Source organism: Melanostigma gelatinosum, assembly GCF_949748355.1.
Source record: "Melanostigma gelatinosum genome assembly, chromosome: 3".
Taxonomy (NCBI): Eukaryota; Metazoa; Chordata; class Actinopteri; order Perciformes; family Zoarcidae; genus Melanostigma; species Melanostigma gelatinosum.
The window spans coordinates 14,863,827-14,881,906 of NC_136636.1; the positions used below are offsets into that span (position 1 = coordinate 14,863,827).

The 18,080-nt window shown below is 41.1% G+C and overlaps 1 protein-coding gene across 1 annotated transcript in view; it reads right to left on the reverse strand.

Moving 5' to 3' along the window:
• The window catches only part of cacna1da (calcium channel, voltage-dependent, L type, alpha 1D subunit, a), a gene marked incomplete at both ends in the record, with an annotated part of 48,126 nt that extends 30,382 nt beyond the window's left edge, over positions 1-17,744 (reverse strand). Inside the window, 5 exons of the mRNA XM_079265411.1 lie at positions 715-867; positions 1,450-1,622; positions 5,005-5,144; positions 16,931-17,036; positions 17,443-17,744. Of these exons, the coding sequence (XP_079121537.1) occupies positions 715-867; positions 1,450-1,622; positions 5,005-5,144; positions 16,931-17,036; positions 17,443-17,744 (874 nt within the window). The remainder of the gene's footprint in view (positions 1-714; positions 868-1,449; positions 1,623-5,004; positions 5,145-16,930; positions 17,037-17,442) is intronic.
• Positions 17,745-18,080: the final 336 nt, after the last annotated feature.

An 18,080-nucleotide genomic window follows, 5' to 3' on the forward strand; every position in this document is an offset into this window, starting at 1 on the left:
GCTTTGAGCGACTGCATTCTACATTTTCTACACCTCAAAGAGAGGTTGACCACCAGGTGGATTGTTGTTCTCCATGGAGTGTAACGTGAGTCACTTCACACCTGCAAGGAGAAAGCTGCTGTTCTCCTGGAAAGCGTTCTCACTCGGTGTTACTCTAATGAACATGCAGAGCAGCACCATGTACGAGGGAGGCAGGGGAAAAACAAGCACTGGTTTTAAGTGGCCCCCCTAGGAGTGAAGAACCTGGCCAGTGGCCACCAGGTAATTTAAGTTTGGGACCCCATATGGATATTTCGACGAGCATGGATGCCTGGCCAATCCTAGCTGGCTGCACATATCGTGTCATGGTGCTGAAACCAGAAATACACGAAACATGTTTTATTCCCCATTTAAGATTTAAATCAAATGATGAAAAAGTGTTCCTAAACTTCTATGATTGAGGCTGTGCAATATGTAACGCACATACGCTGTTATGTAAACCTGACTTGGTGAATTGTGTAAAGAATCCTTTGCTCACTTGCTAAACTGGGCCCACATGTGGTCAGATTAAATATCAGGTTTCACCTTCAGAATCGAGAAATGCATGTTGATGTTTGTTGAAAGTTTTAAGGTCAGGCTAACATTGCTGCTTGTTACAGTATTCAAAATACAAGATGTGTCGACTAGAAAGTTGACTTGATTTCATGTGTACAACAGACAATCAAGAGGGCGTACCTGAGCCAAGAATATAGCAGGTCGAGTGCATTTTACCGATGAAGAGCTCCAGGCCGATAATAGCATAGATGATGATGACGAACAAGACCAGGAGGGCAATGTGAAGAAGAGGTACCATGGCTTTAATGATGGAGTTCAACACCACCTGTAAACCTAAGCAAGGAAGAAAATGAACACATTATATGAAGCTGCTGTACTTTGAATGCGCAGTGAGAAAATACCGCTACAAACGTTGGTTGCGTCGGTCTCCATCCCTGGTCTTACTGCAAAAAAGCTGATGATGTCAACACAAAATTATGAATTTACAATATTTTGTTTGTCAACAACAGATGTGAGCATACAGTATGTGTGCAGCTATACTGTAGCCAACTGTACGTTTTCCCCACAAAAAGGAAGTTGTTTTTCTAATATTTGATACCAGTTTCAGTAAATATTTCAGAAAATCTAGAACAACATAAAGTTCATGAATGTGTCACTTGCGTTTACTCTGAGTTTTTAATCACAGAGCTCATGTCTCTAGCGTGCTGATGTAGATGAATGGATTTTTTTGAAGAACAGTCCTCAGGGATGATACATCGACCATCTGGACTCATCATGTGTAACCATCCAACCTACAATTCACTGGGATTATTCAGGGCTGTGATCATTACGCAGTATATACAGAAGATATGTGGTGAATCTTATCTTACATTGAGTTGCCGTGGGTTGTGTTGGCACATGGAGCTCAGTACTCACTGGGTACTCCTGAGACCAGCCGCAGGGGTCGCAGCACACGGAAGGCTCGAAGGGCTTTAACATCGAATCCACCTGGTTTACCTCCGTGTCCTTGCATTGACGGATGGTCATTTTCTCCTTCGACTTCTACCTTCTCTTCTTTGGTCAAAAGCTCCAACACAACACTGAAGAGTCTGTCAGAAAGCAAACCTCACACTGTTAGTCCGGCGAGGAAAACATACTGTATGACACACCATAACACGTTTAGATCTGAGCTGCTTATCGTTTATTGTCTGTTCCAGAGAATCCTTATCTTGTGTCAGTAGAGCTGAAAAGATGAGTCAATCAATAGGAAATAAATCAGCAGCTATTTTGATTAATTGTTTGAGTCTGTTTTCAAAAAAAGGACACGCCAAACTAACTATTTGCAGATGTCACCTTTGAGTCTGGAAAATTATTCCAGGCATTTTGTTTGAAAGAACGACCAATCAATTCATCAAGAAAATAATCAGCAGCATTAATCAATAAAGAAATTAATTCGTTGTTTCTTCATATTAACATTACAGGCGATGTTTTTTCAAGCAATATACGAGATGTGTATTTTTTTGTCTGACTGTACTTATTCCAGATATTACAAGCGTATCAATAATCATTCATGTGGAGACAGGTTGCCCTTAAAACGCGTTTTTTTTATTGTTGTTGAACCCTCAAATTTAGCTCATTTATCATTTAGCAGTGAAACTATAATTTAGCCTGTGTCATCAGTTTACTTTACAGCCACCCACAAACCATACTGATCACCAGGATACGGTTGGATTAACAAAAGTACTACACACGTAATAAATCCAGTGGCCATTAATGTTAATAGATGCTATAAAAACTGGTTAATAAACACTGCACTGGTAGCTTCCACACTGTAATTTTAAGCCCTGAAAAAACAATTGCCAGTTATTTATTTTCTAGATAACGCCGGCGGCGAGGCTGTGAGTGTAGTACAGCAGCATTCCACCCCTTTGTGTCAATGCAGTTAAGAGTATGCAAACAGCAGATAAATGGAGTACAAGAACGGTTTCCTACTGTGATCACAAAGTGAAATCAGCAGTGAACAAATCTCTCACCATGAACGAGGACACTTCATTACAGTCAGATAGACATTTCTCACCTAGCCAAGAGGGGAAATCATCTCGACACGTCGCATCAAAGATGCGGACTAAAAGCAGTGAATGAAGCTGCCGATAGGAAGGAGTTCTGAGGGCCAATAAGCAGAGTCTGCTCAGGCTTATGTTATACTGAGTCACAGCCGTAAGACTGACCGCCTGCCACTGGGGTTTCATTACTCATCCAGTCATGTTGAAAGGAAAACACATCAACATTTTTACTGCATATACCTGAGGAGAAAGTGATGCGTCAGGTTTCTTTACCAGTCAAGCTGCATAACCTCAATGTGTCTCCGCACTATCGAAGGAAGTATAAAAGTGGTTTAAAATGCAAATCACTTTACAATCAATTTGTAAACTCCGCTAACTGTGTGTTAGGAATTTTAATGTTTCGTTCTTCTGTGATAGGCATCCATTGGTTTCATGGTATTTCTGAAATTCTACACACTAAGCAGAAAAGTATGTGAACAATTGCTGCATGTAAAAATTTTGAAAACTGTTCATCCCAATATATGGAACCATATCATCTTTATTTGAAATTGGTCAAATGTTAAAATCTATATACATACCAGACAATCCAGCAACAAGGCAACATTAGCATTGACTTGTAAATCCAATATTCATTGTCTTTATATGTTGGTCTCTACCTCCTGAGGGGAATATATGTATCTTTTGCTGCAAAGTGTTCATCAGCTAGTTGCTAACTAAAAGCTGCAGATTAAGAGTATATCCATTTGTTTAATCCATTGTTAATATAAAAAAAATATTCATTAGTGCAGCCTTTAAAAGACAGGTGCTTTAAGAGCTCGCTAGCTCAATACACTGGCATGATCATTTATGATTTTGGCATGATTGTTTTTGCTACAGAGCTGATTTAAATTTCTGACAACTATGTCCTTTTAATACAATTATCTTTTAAATCAATCTTTAGTACATTTCTCCCCACATGTCAGACAAGTCAAGAAAGAAGGATGTTCCCTGTAACATTATACTTCAAACACCTCAGATATTATTTCTTGCACTTGACACTCTCACACTCTCAAATCTTGATTGAACCAACAATATTTGATCTGATAAAAAAAGCATCGTACAAGCACAGCAGCAGAAAGATTCAATATAATCTATTGCTGTCTTTATGACAGCAATAGATTATATTGAATCTTTCGACAACAGGCAATCTTTCACTCTATGAAGAGCGTCACTTAACGACGAAATACATTCAAACTCTTCAAAGAGCTGTATCCTCGAGCGCCTACATCCTTTTTCACACCTCTGTTGAACCCTTACGTGCCATTCTATAATCTATAAATACAAAGACACACAAACATATTGAAGCCTGCAGTGGGCTGACCTTTGGCCTTGCAACATTCATTTATTTAGCCATTTCGGGGCGGTATTGAGCCATATATTTGATTTCTGGCCATATTATTTCAGTGTGTCATTTCAGTGATGTAGCAGCAACAGACACTCTTCATAGCAGGAGCAGCCGTCGTTGCATTTGATTGCATGGCAGATAAACCCTGCATGCCGCATACAGACAGAGATCTGAATGAATGAATAGGATGAAGATAATGAGAGGAGAACGTGCAGGAGATAGGAATGAGGGCAGAGTGAGAAGGGTACAGCATGACGTACAAGATCAAAATGGATGGGGGAAGTGTAAGAAAATAGCTGCAGAGACAAAGCAGAGCCGGATGGCAGAGTGTGAGCGAAAGAAAGGCAGTGAGAGGAGAGGAAAAATGGGAGGGAGTGTTGGAGAAGAGATGAAGTATGGAGAGATGGTGACTCACTCCAGTGGTGGTAAAGCTGTGATTTATTCTCTCTGTCTTTTCTGGGTCATATACTGTGGGTGTATGAGGGTCTCTATTAGCCGCTTGGAGCAGAGGCTGAAGCAACTTTAACTTTAACACCGACTGCCTCGCTCAGATACACTGTAACCTGCAACTGTCAAACTGTTATGCGGACTCTTCTAATTCTGAGGTGTTGGTCCGTCCTCGACGCCTTGTTTTATATGCTCTGACAATTCATTTGTTTATTTTGTTAACATGATACATTCAAGACAGGAGGCTCATTTAAATGTGACAAAGCAGAGAGTCTTGATAAACTGGATATTATTGACCAGTATATCTGACATTTTGTTTATTGTGCTGCTGCCTGTCTTGGCCAGGACTTTTGTAAATATTTAGTCTCAATGTGGCTTTTCCTGGATAAATAATATTTCAATAAATTAATTTTAAAAAACTGAGATTAAATACTAAATCCACTGAAAAAACAAAACCTCATGATGCGATCTGTAAAATGACACAATGTTTGGATCACCTGGCATGATGCCCACTGGTGCAGGTAATATGTTCAATCAAATACATTATATTAAGATGGAAGAAAACATCGATTGAAATAACTGAACTCGATGACTTACCCTATGACGACAATGACGAAATCCAGCATGTTCCAACCGTTTCTCACGTACGCATTCTGGTGCATCACCAAACCATAAGCGATAATCTTCAGAAAGGTCTCAATTGTGAAAACGATGAGGAAGGCATACTCAACCGTTTCCTGCAGGTACACAGAATAAAAGAGAGAACAATAGATTTTTGACAAGAACTAGATATGATGGATTATCATGAAAGACCATGAGCATGGCATAAATACAGTGTGTTGGGTGCAACGTACAGAGGTCACAAATACAGAGCAGACACAAGAATCTGGTGTGAACATTTTAATCCAGCTCTGTAGTATCCATGAATGTGCTCAATGGAGTAAAGAGAACGCAACTTTTTTGAGGAAGGATCTGAGAAAACGATGGAAATAGGTCCAGGACATTTTGGGTAATGCTTTAGATTACGGTCTGTAATGTACAGATGGTCCCAATATGTATTTATGTTGCTGCAAAGAAGCTACAAATTCTAAAACATAGATGCTTCACAAACATGTCCAACATGGCTGCACTGAATATATACAATCACCACAGTTTCAAGGTGGGCACCCAAGATTCCTGTCACCAATTCAGTGTCTGACCAAATTTTAAATATGGTCACAACCTGCCAATCGTTACCCAAATGCCAGTCACAGAGATGGCTGCAGTGAAGAAAGCATCAATGGGGTATTTCATATTGGATGAGCTATTCAAGCTGGCTGAGTCTAAGAATAGGAGGACGACTGTATAATATCTAGTTCACCAGTGTCACGTGTTCTTTTCCATGTGAAAGTTCAATCAATTCAAAAAGTAAAAACAGCCTTGTTTAACCAGAGCAGCCAACATCTTGAGCTCATTCTGATCTGATTTGGTTGTGACACTTTACAACATTTATCTCTGCACATATTCACAGAACATCATGAAAGACATGCAAACATGAGACACCTTTCCACTCTAGGAAAGACAGACAGGAAAAGCAGTGTTTTGATTTAGTATCATGTAACCTCAAGTTAAAACTGGAAAGACCAGAAGCTGTTTGGCTTCATTGTTTCGTACACACCAAACTAACCCGGAAGTGGAAGACTGAGTGAACGTTTTTGGGATTGAACACACCACATCGGACAGCTGACAACTGAGATCTACCTTCTGAGCCTCCATGACAGCAAATGACAAGTCAGTAGTCTGAACTCATAATCCAAAAATAACAAAACAAAACTGAATTAACTTGGAAGTTTCATTGATAATACTAGTCCAGTGCAAAACACATGTGTTCAGAACTGGCCGTGGCTTGGCCTGTGGTGTTGCTGCTTTCAGCTTTCTTGAAAACCACTCGTACAAACAACTTTACACTCAACACACATGCCATGACATAGTTGGAAAACACTCCTAAGTTGTGAAACACGACGAAACAAAAGTCTGATTCTGCTTCCAGTTGGCTATCCGTTCCTGTTGACTATGTGAACCAGAGTGTGGTTGTAACGTTTTATCCAGCATCCATTTAACGTCAGTATATACCCAGCACCCAAAGCAGACTTTGTCCAGCATCCAGCAGCTAAAGGAAGTGCAGTGTACAGGCCCTGAGTCCACAGAGTCCTGAAACTCTGCACCCACTGCTGCACAGAGCATTTATTTATTCAAAGTTTATTGATATTAAATGTGTTGCATGTCACAATTTGCATCAAATTTGACGGAAGCACTTCCTTGGGTCCCCAGCAATACACCCACCAAGTGTGAATAGATGGTGTAAATGGTTCATGCCCACAGACAGACAGACATGACAGAGATTCCTTGTTTGATAATTAGATATAATATTAAGGTAAAAAGTTGTGCCGTTGTGGGCGGAAAACATGGGAAAGCACAAATAAGGACCAAACGGCACTGATGGATGAAAACACTGATTCACTTATCAGAACAACCAGTCAGAGATCTCTCGCCCACCGCTGTATGAATCGGCTGAGCGAAGTTAAAAAAGGGAAAACACACTTATATTAAAAAGATGTTGTGTAGAATCAGTGATGTAACACAGCATTGCACCATTCTACTGTTGTTTCAAAGACAGAGAGAGAACAGGAACATCGGGCCAGGTCGAGTGACGATAACAACAGAGGCACACGTTGCTAGATAAAGGTGGCATGTGCCGTCTTAGCGCAGTGCGATGCGTGAGACGCTGTAGGTGGACACACCAGGGTGACTCAGCTTATTTAGGACAGTCCTGGGACCTCCCTGGAGATATGTAACCATAGAGAGGCCCTCTTCTTCCTTTATGCATCAGGCAGGTCAATGTAAACTCTGCACACTGGTAACCATGATATCTTTCCATCAATACAGGAGTCATTTAACTTTTCACATGGGATGCCCAAGGGCTCTTATAATACACAATGCAGACAAATGCTAAAAGCCACACACACACACACACACACACACATATATATATACATATATATATATATATATTATTATATAGATAATAACCTCTTCTGCCTGAGGGAGTCCTTAATCCTTTGCTCTGTGTTCTCTGCGGACACCATAAATGCAAGAGCACTGTGGGCTGCAGGGGCTCGTTTTTCCCAACAGTTTACTGCAGATTGTGAGAAGCACTTAGCCCAGAATAGGAGACATGGGCCTCTTTGTTGGTGAAGTAAAAGGTTGAGTTAAGCTTGTGGCTGCTGCCTCCATGACGGAGCATGCTCAGGGCCGCAGGGACCAGAGAGAACTGAGCGATTCAATCGAGGATGGAAGGGAAGTGACGGAGAGACAAGTGAACATTGAGGCCAAAAGGAGCGATAGAAAACTGCTTTGGTGTAACACGGGCTTCAGTTAGATGGTTGAGTACACATTAACAAAAGGTATCCAGCATGTCTTCTTATATGCCAAAGGTCTATCAACATAGTGCCTAGTGGTGGGCACATTCTCCATGTGAATATATATATATACATATAAATATATATATGATATATTATATAATATTTCCTCTTGTGTGGTCTACAGCAGTAATTGAGTAATAATCGTAAAGATACAGACAGCAGCATGTAATACGTTGTCGGAACAGTTTTAGCTTTCAAAGGCACAGTTAATTTATGCAAATTGCCACTTCCTGCTTTGTGAAAGCATGTTAAATATAATAGCAAATGATAACCATTCGTTCTCAATCAACCAGCAATTTATTCAATCATCAGCACGTTATTCTGCGAGCATAAATAGACAGAGGGAGAGACACAGAAAGAGAAGGAGAGTGAGGAAAGAGGCCATTGGGGATGACCATAAATATCTCTGACTTATCTTAGTTGATTTGTGCTATAAAGAGACAGTAGTATGTTCCCTTTTCTCATGCAGCATATAATATATTAATTTTAAGTGTTCACATAACTTGCTGCTCTTGTGTTAACCACACACAACATGATACATTACACACGCTCACATGCACACACTTGCACGGCATATATTTATGTTCTAAAATACACGCCAACAATATGACAAACTCATCACACGGCATAATGCGTGTTCCTCCTCGACCCCCACAGTCGTACAGTTTCCCTTCTGCCGCAGGGTGAGCGTTCATGTCTACAGGCACGACGGTTCATCTCACACACTCACAGAGCTCAGATCCCCATATGACAAAGGAACCCGCGGAACCATGCATTCCTTTACATAACTTCCCATTTTACTGAGATATGCGGCCAGCGGCAATGTACACCTATTACGTAAGAATTCAGATGGCCCTGTGCACAATGCCCATGAAGCTCCATCTATCTTCCTCCAGGCTACACACAGATGTGTGATGTTGACATAGCCAGGCCGGCTGTGCATGTTTTTAGTGCATGTTAGTGCACGTGGATATGAGAGACTGATTGAAAAAAAAAAAAATAGATTACTACAGATATATTTTTTTCTTTTAGTGATCCCGCCATGACAAATTCCTTGTAGGTGCAAACTTCCTTGGCAATAAACGGTTCTGATTCTGGTTCTGATTGTATGGTTTAAGGCTGTTGGTTGTTAGCAACATAAAATTAGGCTTTGGCGTAAAATTCAAGTCTCATTCTCTAGTTTTGAGGAAAAACTTAAAACGTGTGCATAAGTGTGTGTTATGTATGGGGTTTGTGTTCATCTTCAGTATATTTCGATGAGGCCTGTCACATTACCAGGTGATTCTATTTGTAGTCATGTTTTCATTTTATCACAGTTTATTAATCATTTATTGCTATTTCTCATCAGGAAATAGTATAATGTGTTTGCTGAAATCCCTCCACATGTCTTTGCATTGCTTTTATTGTTAACTGTTCTTGTGTTTAATTCTGAACTACCGTACTGACTAAATCCAACAATAAAACAATAACAGCAGCAACAAGATGTCTTGTTTGTACTTGAATCCACAACATTTTAATTCAGCGACTACACAAGATACGACTAAGTGTACCGCACATCTGTTTGTATGCAACATTCTTTATAGCTCTATAGAGCTGGGACCGTACGTTTAGATGCACATTGCAGTATATTGATGTGTCTTTGTATATGGTGTATGTGTACACACAATTGTGTGTGTATGTGAAGAAATGTGGGGGCGGCAGGAATTGTGTGAGGATGTGGATGTCACTCTGCCAAGGAAAACACTACAAGTGCAGGTCATCTTAAGAATACCCGCTCCACCAATGTCTTCACAAAGGAAGAAAACATCATACTGAATACTTGTTGCATAAGCTCAGTGATGTATCGCTTAGTTTTGCCCTAAAGTTACACGATCGACACAGAATTGAACAGCGATGTAGTCGTTCAATCAAGATGTTTTTTTTCAGCTTGTAAAATGCTGCAGCTGTCAGACCCTGTTTGGCTGAACACAGCAATAGCTCAGTGCAGTTCAACTGGAATCAGCTTTTTTAAAGCGGCCGATACAGCACGACTTGCGCAGAGTGACATCTGTCTGTCAGCCAAAAAGATTCAACCTGCTGAGTTCATGAGAAAAACCATTAAAGCTTCTCTTGGTGTTGTTTAATTGTGTCGGTGTTTTCCTGTGAGTGTTGATGTAGAGAAAGAGGCAAGAAGTGAATCTGCAACCTCAATTCTGCAACACCTCACAGGAAGTAAAGCATTCTCGGATCTTCAGTTTTTTTGAAATTCCTCTAAAGCTTTTGGCTCAAGCAGGCATTCGATGAAGTTTAAGTTGAATATTTTCACAAAAAAAGTATTCAACTGACCCTGGAAATAAACCATCATGCCACTAAACCAACATGTTAGTCAACCAAAGCAAACAAAAGACAAGAAAGAAGCAAAAGAACAATTCTCATTAAAAACCTCCTGAAAGACAGCAAAAGCCACAGAAACAATCATAACTCGGTTATAAATAATTGGCTGCTTAGTTAATAACCTTATGTGCAGTTTTGTATTAAAATGAACTTGGACTGCTCTTCAGTTTGTACTGATGTACGTACTGCAGTGCATTTGAGCTGTGATGCTGCGAAGGGGAAAAAAAGAGAACAAACTCACAGTTAGTGACTTACAACTTTTACCTTCATTGAACAAAATGATTTGAATCAGCAAAGTGATCGGCAGCGCTTCTGTTAAAAAGTTTGGAGTTTCACGGCGTGTTTTTTCATTTCCTGTGAGTGGAGAAGCTGAGAGATGAGAGAAGATACTCATCATAAAACTTGTTATCGTAGTTTTTGTGCAACACAGCTATTATTTATCTTTACTGACTTAGCAACAGATTGCAGAGTTGCAACAAAGATACAACTCTCTTGAATCTAGTATAAAGTCCCAAAATATTATAATGTGAAAATATGTTAACTGTCAAATGCTAATATAACATTTGCATTGGTGAAAATAACTACATTGAGAGTATAAGCAGGACAAAACAACAAGTCATGAAGACACTAAAGAAACAGAAAACTCACTCTTGTCACTTGTCACTTTTGTTCATTACATCATATTCATAAGAAATCATAATTATTATTTACAGAACCTGAGAAAAAAAAAATTCATAAATCATCTGTCATTCCCCTTTAAGATGGCCTGTTTGATGCACACAGTGTGCACATGCTCTTCTCTTCTTAATCATGACTGCACTTCCACAGAGTATCCACACAAAGCCGGCTCTGACTCCCTCTCAAACACACGCAAACACACTCTCACACTTGCACACACGTGCAGAAATACACATTCAAGATAACAAGCAGGGACAGTGCTAGTGTGAGCCACAAATGAGCAGTTACATTAAGTGACTAAACACATACTTCTAACATCATCTCTATGGGAGGCCACAGTCCAGACGTTGCACACACACACACACACACACCGCCAACTGCTTCATCCATCACACACGTACAAATGTACACTCTTCTGTACATGTGCAGCCAAAATACTAACACACGAAGCCCTCCTCAGATGGAAATATATGTCATCAACTCCCCAACCGTAGACTCGAAACATTACTACAAATACTGTCAAAGACTTTTGCAAAAAGCAACATCAGCAATCGTATTTAAAAAAAACACAGTGGCAGGTTGTGTTTTGAATTGTAAATACAGACAGGATATGGTCAATTAAGGGCAATTACCTGAAAGATTGTGGTGCATGTTAACTAAAAGTGTTTTTATTTCATTGCAATTCTATGAATGTACAGCACACAATGTTTAATTGGCACAGAGGCTGTGACCTTGATTTGGTGACTACAAAGCTGGCAAATAACACAAGGCCCTTTAATACAAGAGAATAACAAAGGCAAACTGAGGGAGAACCTGCGCAGAACTAATATGTGAAATATATATTGAAGTGGTATTTCTACATTTCTACATTCCTGATCTGCATCCTTAAAATAGGTTGAAAAGGCAAGATGCAGGATATCATGGAGGCACTTACAATATCGTCAGATGTCAGCTCAAAAGAAGACATTTCACTGCATTGTGCCTCTGATCTTATTTGACAAGAACCACTGCAATCTGGCAGATGCCTCTTAGTGGCTGGGTGTCACACTGAAGCACTTGGTGACTGTGATCAGTCAACAGGCATTTGCTGCCAGTCACAAGTCTGGCACTGTGATGGTTGTTGGTATGTATTTACATCAGAAATGACTTATTTGTTCATAGTTGCTCACTTTGTAGGGCACGGTCGCTATGTGCATTTCACGCCTACAGCAGAGTTGCATGCAAATACAGAATATATGAACGCGGCTTTGCTTTAGCGTGGCTTTTGTCTCGTGCAACAGGCCTGAGAGTTTGCGTGCATGAGTGAGCTGACTGACTCAGTGTAAGTTTTAGGGGATAACTGATGATAGATCTGTTTTAATTAGTAACGCTTAAGTGTGTTTGAACGTGTGAACCAGGAACCTCTGCTGGCCTGCAAATGGTGTTGAATGGTGTTGATGAACAAGGCCAGTTTACGTTTGAATACAGTCGTGTGCCATAAAGCTAAGCGCCAATTGATATAAATCGATTTTAAATGTGTCTTGCAGCACAGGATTAATTGTCATGGTGCACTATGAAGACAAGTATACGGTGTGTGACTTTAGAGGTCAAAACTGTGCATCCTGTGCGTGACTTCTTGATGAAGAAAGGGAGATTTATTACTACTCTCCATAGCAGCCATGTGTGGCTTCTGTTTGTTCAACCCATTAGTATTCACTCACGCACAGCATTTATAAATTGTAAGCCTGCCATCTCCCTGCCATCTCAATACAGATGAAATTAGAAAAGCTGTGCTGTCTAGTTGTGTAATATAAAACACAATAAAGATTACATCACATTAGATGACAAGCATGTAAGTGTCATAACAAGCTGCACTTCATCTGAAACAGATGGGACAGTTGTCTACAATGACCATCTCCCGCCCCTCTCACCTCATCCTGCGTAAACCACTTGAGCTTATTCTAACACCAAATGTCAACATCATAACAAATGGGTTTTTTATAACCAGAAATACAGATATTAAATGAGGGACTCACTAAAACCAGGCACCAACATGTGTGTGTGTGTGTGTGTGTGTGTGTGTGTGTGTGTGTGTGTGTGTGTGTGTGTGTGTGTGTGTGTGTGTGTGTGTGTGTGTGTGTGTGTGTGTGTGTGTGTGTGCGTGTGTGTGTGTGTGTGTGTGTGTTTGTGTTCCTCAGTCCCTCTGTCAATACCATTAAATCACATATGAATATTATTCAGCACAATTATTCACGTAAGGACTGGGCAGTAATTCAATATGATAATTTCATGATGAAATCATATTGTGATACACAAGTGTGTGTCATCTAAATTGCTAAAAACAAAAGCATACATCTCAAATTTCTGATGAAAATGCTGATATCCTCAAATGTAACGGCATCTAAATGTGAAGCTGATTTAGGCTGCGAGTTCTCTGCTGTCGTCCAAATGACCTCTCTATTGGTTTGTGTGGGACATTTCAGTCTTTACATGTTTGTGTCCTTTTGTCCCCAGTAAAATAAATCGCTCTGCGGCTCCAGAGTTATGCAACAACAGTGGCACGGGCAAACACTACATGATACCATACGCGTTTCACTGTGTGTTGCCTCAGTAAGGAGGAGATGTATGATTCATATTCACCATGAAAAGGTCATTGTTTTGCTCAGCTACCTTCAGCCGGAGCTGCCCAGAGTGTTGTGTCTCAGATAGATAAGTCAGAATTGACCTTAAAGCAAAGGCAGGAGGGTTGCAGACTATTTGTCTGTCCCCGAGACAAGGTGGGTGCAGAGGACACACAGTCACGTGCAGGCAGGATGGGTTGTGTGTCTTATATTGCAGTGAAATGACTCAACAAAGGAAGAGCTATAAAGGAGAAAGCTAAGCAGAAGAAGGAGGAAATGACTGTGGGTTCCTGACAGGGTTTGCTGTCTTACATGCACGTGTGTGCTCGCTACGTCCTGTTACTCACTTGTGCCTCCTGGTGGTAGCAGCACCTCAAGCCTTTGCCCAGTGTTCCGCCTGAGGAGGAAATAGCTTTCTATTTATAATGAGCTGCTGCATTTAACCAAGCCTTACGAACAAGACGGGCAGACTCATGCTATTAAGGCCTCTGTGACTTTGCAGCATTGCACTGTTCTCACCCGGAGCAGCTCTGCAGCACCGAGGCACCGTGTGGACAGTGTGACACCAGCAAACATATTCAGTATGTTTATGGTGTTGATGTTGATGGTGTTAATGTTGATGGTGTTACCAGAGAATGCACTAAATGAACAGTCTACACATTCACGAGCCTAGACGTCAGTTGGTCTGTATTGCAACATTTCAGTGTCTCTTTGTGTTGAATGCGTGGATGCGTAAAAACCTGCTTCTTCGACAGCCTAGTGATGTAATTTGATCCTTGCTTTACACATCAGGCCCCTCAGCGCCCCCACCTCAGGTTTCATATGAGTTCTCAGTCCACCTCTGAGGCTGCAGAGCGGAGCGGTGTGAAATGACAATCTCCACTACAGCTTACCTGCTGGCCGCTACAGAAAACATAGCTCAGCACTTTTGTCTCTAGTGCTCCTCCTGTGACTACAGCGTGAGTTCTGTAGAACAACTAAGGCCAAGCTGGCACACCTGCCCTACAAAGTATTATATTGTTCAACCTCTGCTGAAAAGGGAAAGATTGCAGTATTTGCCCTCTGGTTTAATTCTGCAGTGTCGACATTGTATCAGATACCAAAGGCTTGTGCAAGCATGACAAGGATCAGTATGAGGATCAGCAAAAACATATACTGTATAGTGCAGTTAAGGAAGCATCCATATAAGCACAGAGGAGGCAGTTATGCATTTTCAAAAAGTTAAGCTTTGTCCTGACTACAAAGGATGTGACTAAATGATGAATAACTTGAAATCGAATCATCAACATGATCGTCTCATCTCTACTTCATGATCTTGTTCATGAAGCACGTAAGCCGCATCAATGATGCTGCTCAGTCCTGAACTGTCTGCGCAAAAGTGCACAAAATGTAGCTTTGTGGTTCATTCCTAGTAGGTCCACAGCTCTAATCTTCTACTCGTGGACAGAGGAGACATATGCAACATCCATGAGAATACAGTGACAAATCTTACACAGCGATGCCGCAACAGGTTCAGACAAAAGACATAATGAAGGCATCATTAAAAAATGCCAAACTATCCATCACATGTTCACACTTACAGATTTGGTTTGCATGATAAAGGCTGAGATGAGACATAGTATTTAACTTCCAAGCAAGCTTAGTTATTTAGTTGGTGCCAGACCTTTAGTGATCTGAACACATAAGACGGTGAAGCTCTGAACATATGAATGTCAATTCTGGCGACGCTCTGAATTTATAAACATTGCAGTTAGGCTCCACAATGGCTGCATTGCAAATGAATAAGAAGACCTGAGGTTTAGAGGTTATACATACTGTAAAGCTACCAGTATGAAATAAGCACCCGTCAACGCATGGTTTACAGTCAGTCTGAGGCTGGGACACACAATAGTGAGTGGCTTCTGAAAACTCACAACCGAAAGTAGCCTTCACATTAAAAGAAATGTGTTCAATTACTTTAAGCATCAAGACCAGCTCGAAACAGAAAATGAACAAAAATAAACTACATTTGTATATTCTGGCCAGTACCTGATTTACTTCATAAGGTCAGTGTGGTGCAGATACCAATCCAACGGGTCGGATTGTTGCATCCGTAAACCAAAAACAAAAAGACAGCTGGTGTGTGTGTGTGTAACTACCCCAGTCCACAAAGACTTGCATGCTGATTAGAACAGTCTTTAAACTCTATTGCTGCTGTATTTGTATTCACATCAGCAAAATGCACAGATGTTTCAGCATTGCTTTTTCCAACCAGCCCTTCAATGTTTTTCTAGATTCTTGTTTGTTTCTTCTCACGCAAGTGTGAACATTTCCCCTTTCCAGTTGACACTATTAGGACAATCCAACTCTTTCAAACCTCACTCCCAAACTAACCCTGACAACACACTGTACATAATACTGCATCAGGTACTGTAATGTCCCAGATGGCCCACTTTCCCCTGATGCACCACCGCTGTGTAAACAAACACCCTGAGGTCACCCTCCAGGAGGTCAGACCGAGAAGCAGAACATCTTCTCTAAAGTAGAGCAGAGACCCTTTTAACCAGCTTATCTTACACAGCAGGTTCAACAGCGTAACGGACTGAGAAACACTCCGCTGCTTTTGTACAGCGAGCCGGCAACCTCCTCAAACATGTTCCTGCTCTCAGACGAAGCTTTCAAGAACATTGAAATGTCTGCAGACACACTGTATTCATGAATCATTGAGCACTACAGCTGAATTCCGCTCACGTAGAGAGGACCACATTCTGTGTGTTTGTCTGGCTTTTGGAGAGAGCACTCATGCTCAGCTGTGGAACAATGCTTACAACACTACATCACCCATAATTCATCACACAGACATGAATGCACAAGGTGCACAGAGTGGTGCAATGACGATACATTCTAAAAATAGAGAGCTGAATAAAAGCTCTGTACAGGGAAACTATGACATGATAAAGCACCAATGAGGATAGTTGTCAACGTGTTTCTCTGTGTCGGCACAGCAGATACTTGAAATCTGCATGATAGAGCAATACACTGAAGATACAATCTGTATGAAACGTCTTACTATTACAGCAAATCTCTATATACTATACCTACCATATCTCTTATCAAAAGGACGATACAATCACATGTTTTCATCTGAAAGAGGATTATGAAGTAACAATGCATGTTGTAATGAATCTTGAAATTATTCAACCAAACAAGAACAGAACAACAGGCACGAAAGGAGATTATCTTCCATTCTTTAACTCCTTATCACAAACCTAACAAGCCAGACATTAGGAGTTTGACAATGTGAACTCGGAGAGACTATATAAAACCTATGCAAAGCAATACCAGTCTGTTTTTGCCTTTAAGTAGCAGCACTGATACAACAGGCACCAAATGAATAAATGTATCATAGTGACATATATACAGACTACTCACCAGGTCATGGTTTGTGGAGTTGGAATCATCTGCAGGGAAGGGGACATAGACAGCTAAGGCCATACAGTTGGCAAAAATAGCAATTAATATAAATATATCAAATGGCCTGAGAAACAAAAGTTAAGGAAAACACGGAAGAAAATTATGGAACAGAGCAATACAAAATAACACACGACAAAACACTTTTCAAATCTCCTGATGTAGTCTGATTACTTTAAAAAGCGCGACATGAAATTAACATTAAATAGTGGAAAAAATGCACATGACAGCTTCCCAGTGCCCAAAGTGAAGATTGTTTTGTCCGAATTACAATCCAAAACCCGAAGGTATCTAATCAACACTGATATAAAACAAAAAAAAACCTTGAAAAGTTTTTTGAGGAATTGATTATGAAAATAGTCATTCGTTTTCTAATCTAACCGCTTCAGCTCTGTCAACAGGTGATGCTCTTTGGTCAAATCCCAACACTCCGACATTCACCCAGCTCTACATAACACCACTGTAAAGGATACTTCCACTCCACCAGGCTGATGCAGGCCCTGCGTATGGGGTTGTTGAGTTTGAGGCAGAACAGAGCCCTTGGTGGCCTGCTGTTGGCGTTACTGCCCTGTTTCTTGCTTTTGGCATACTGTTGCCGCTTCTTCTGTGCCAACGCACCGACCGGGATGGTACTGGACACTGGAGCAGGCAGGGCAGGAGGTGCGGGAGGTGCCACAGGGGCTGGGGCCGCAGCAGGGGTAGGGGCAGGGGTTGAGGCCGGAGGGGCCTCTGGGGCCGTGGGGGCTGGGTCTGGGGCAGGCCCTTTGGCGCTCATAGTGTGGGCGTGGCTCTGTGAGGAGCATCCAGCAGCATGGATCTGCCAGGGTAGACTGGGTGGCTAGAGAAGGGCAGAATAGTCTGACCAATGAGCTGGCACGTCACCAGGGGGAGTGACTCTGGTGCTGCTGGCATAATTTGCCTCTGAGAATGAGAAAAGGGTGAGATGAGATCATGGCATTAGTACATTTTACACTTTATATAACAATAAAAGGATTATTGACATTGCTTTTGTCTGCCTTAAAATGACTACATTGACTTCCACAATGCACTAGAATGCACTCAGGTTCTTCTGCCTGTCTATAAAGCCATGCACGGCCTTCTTAGGTCAACT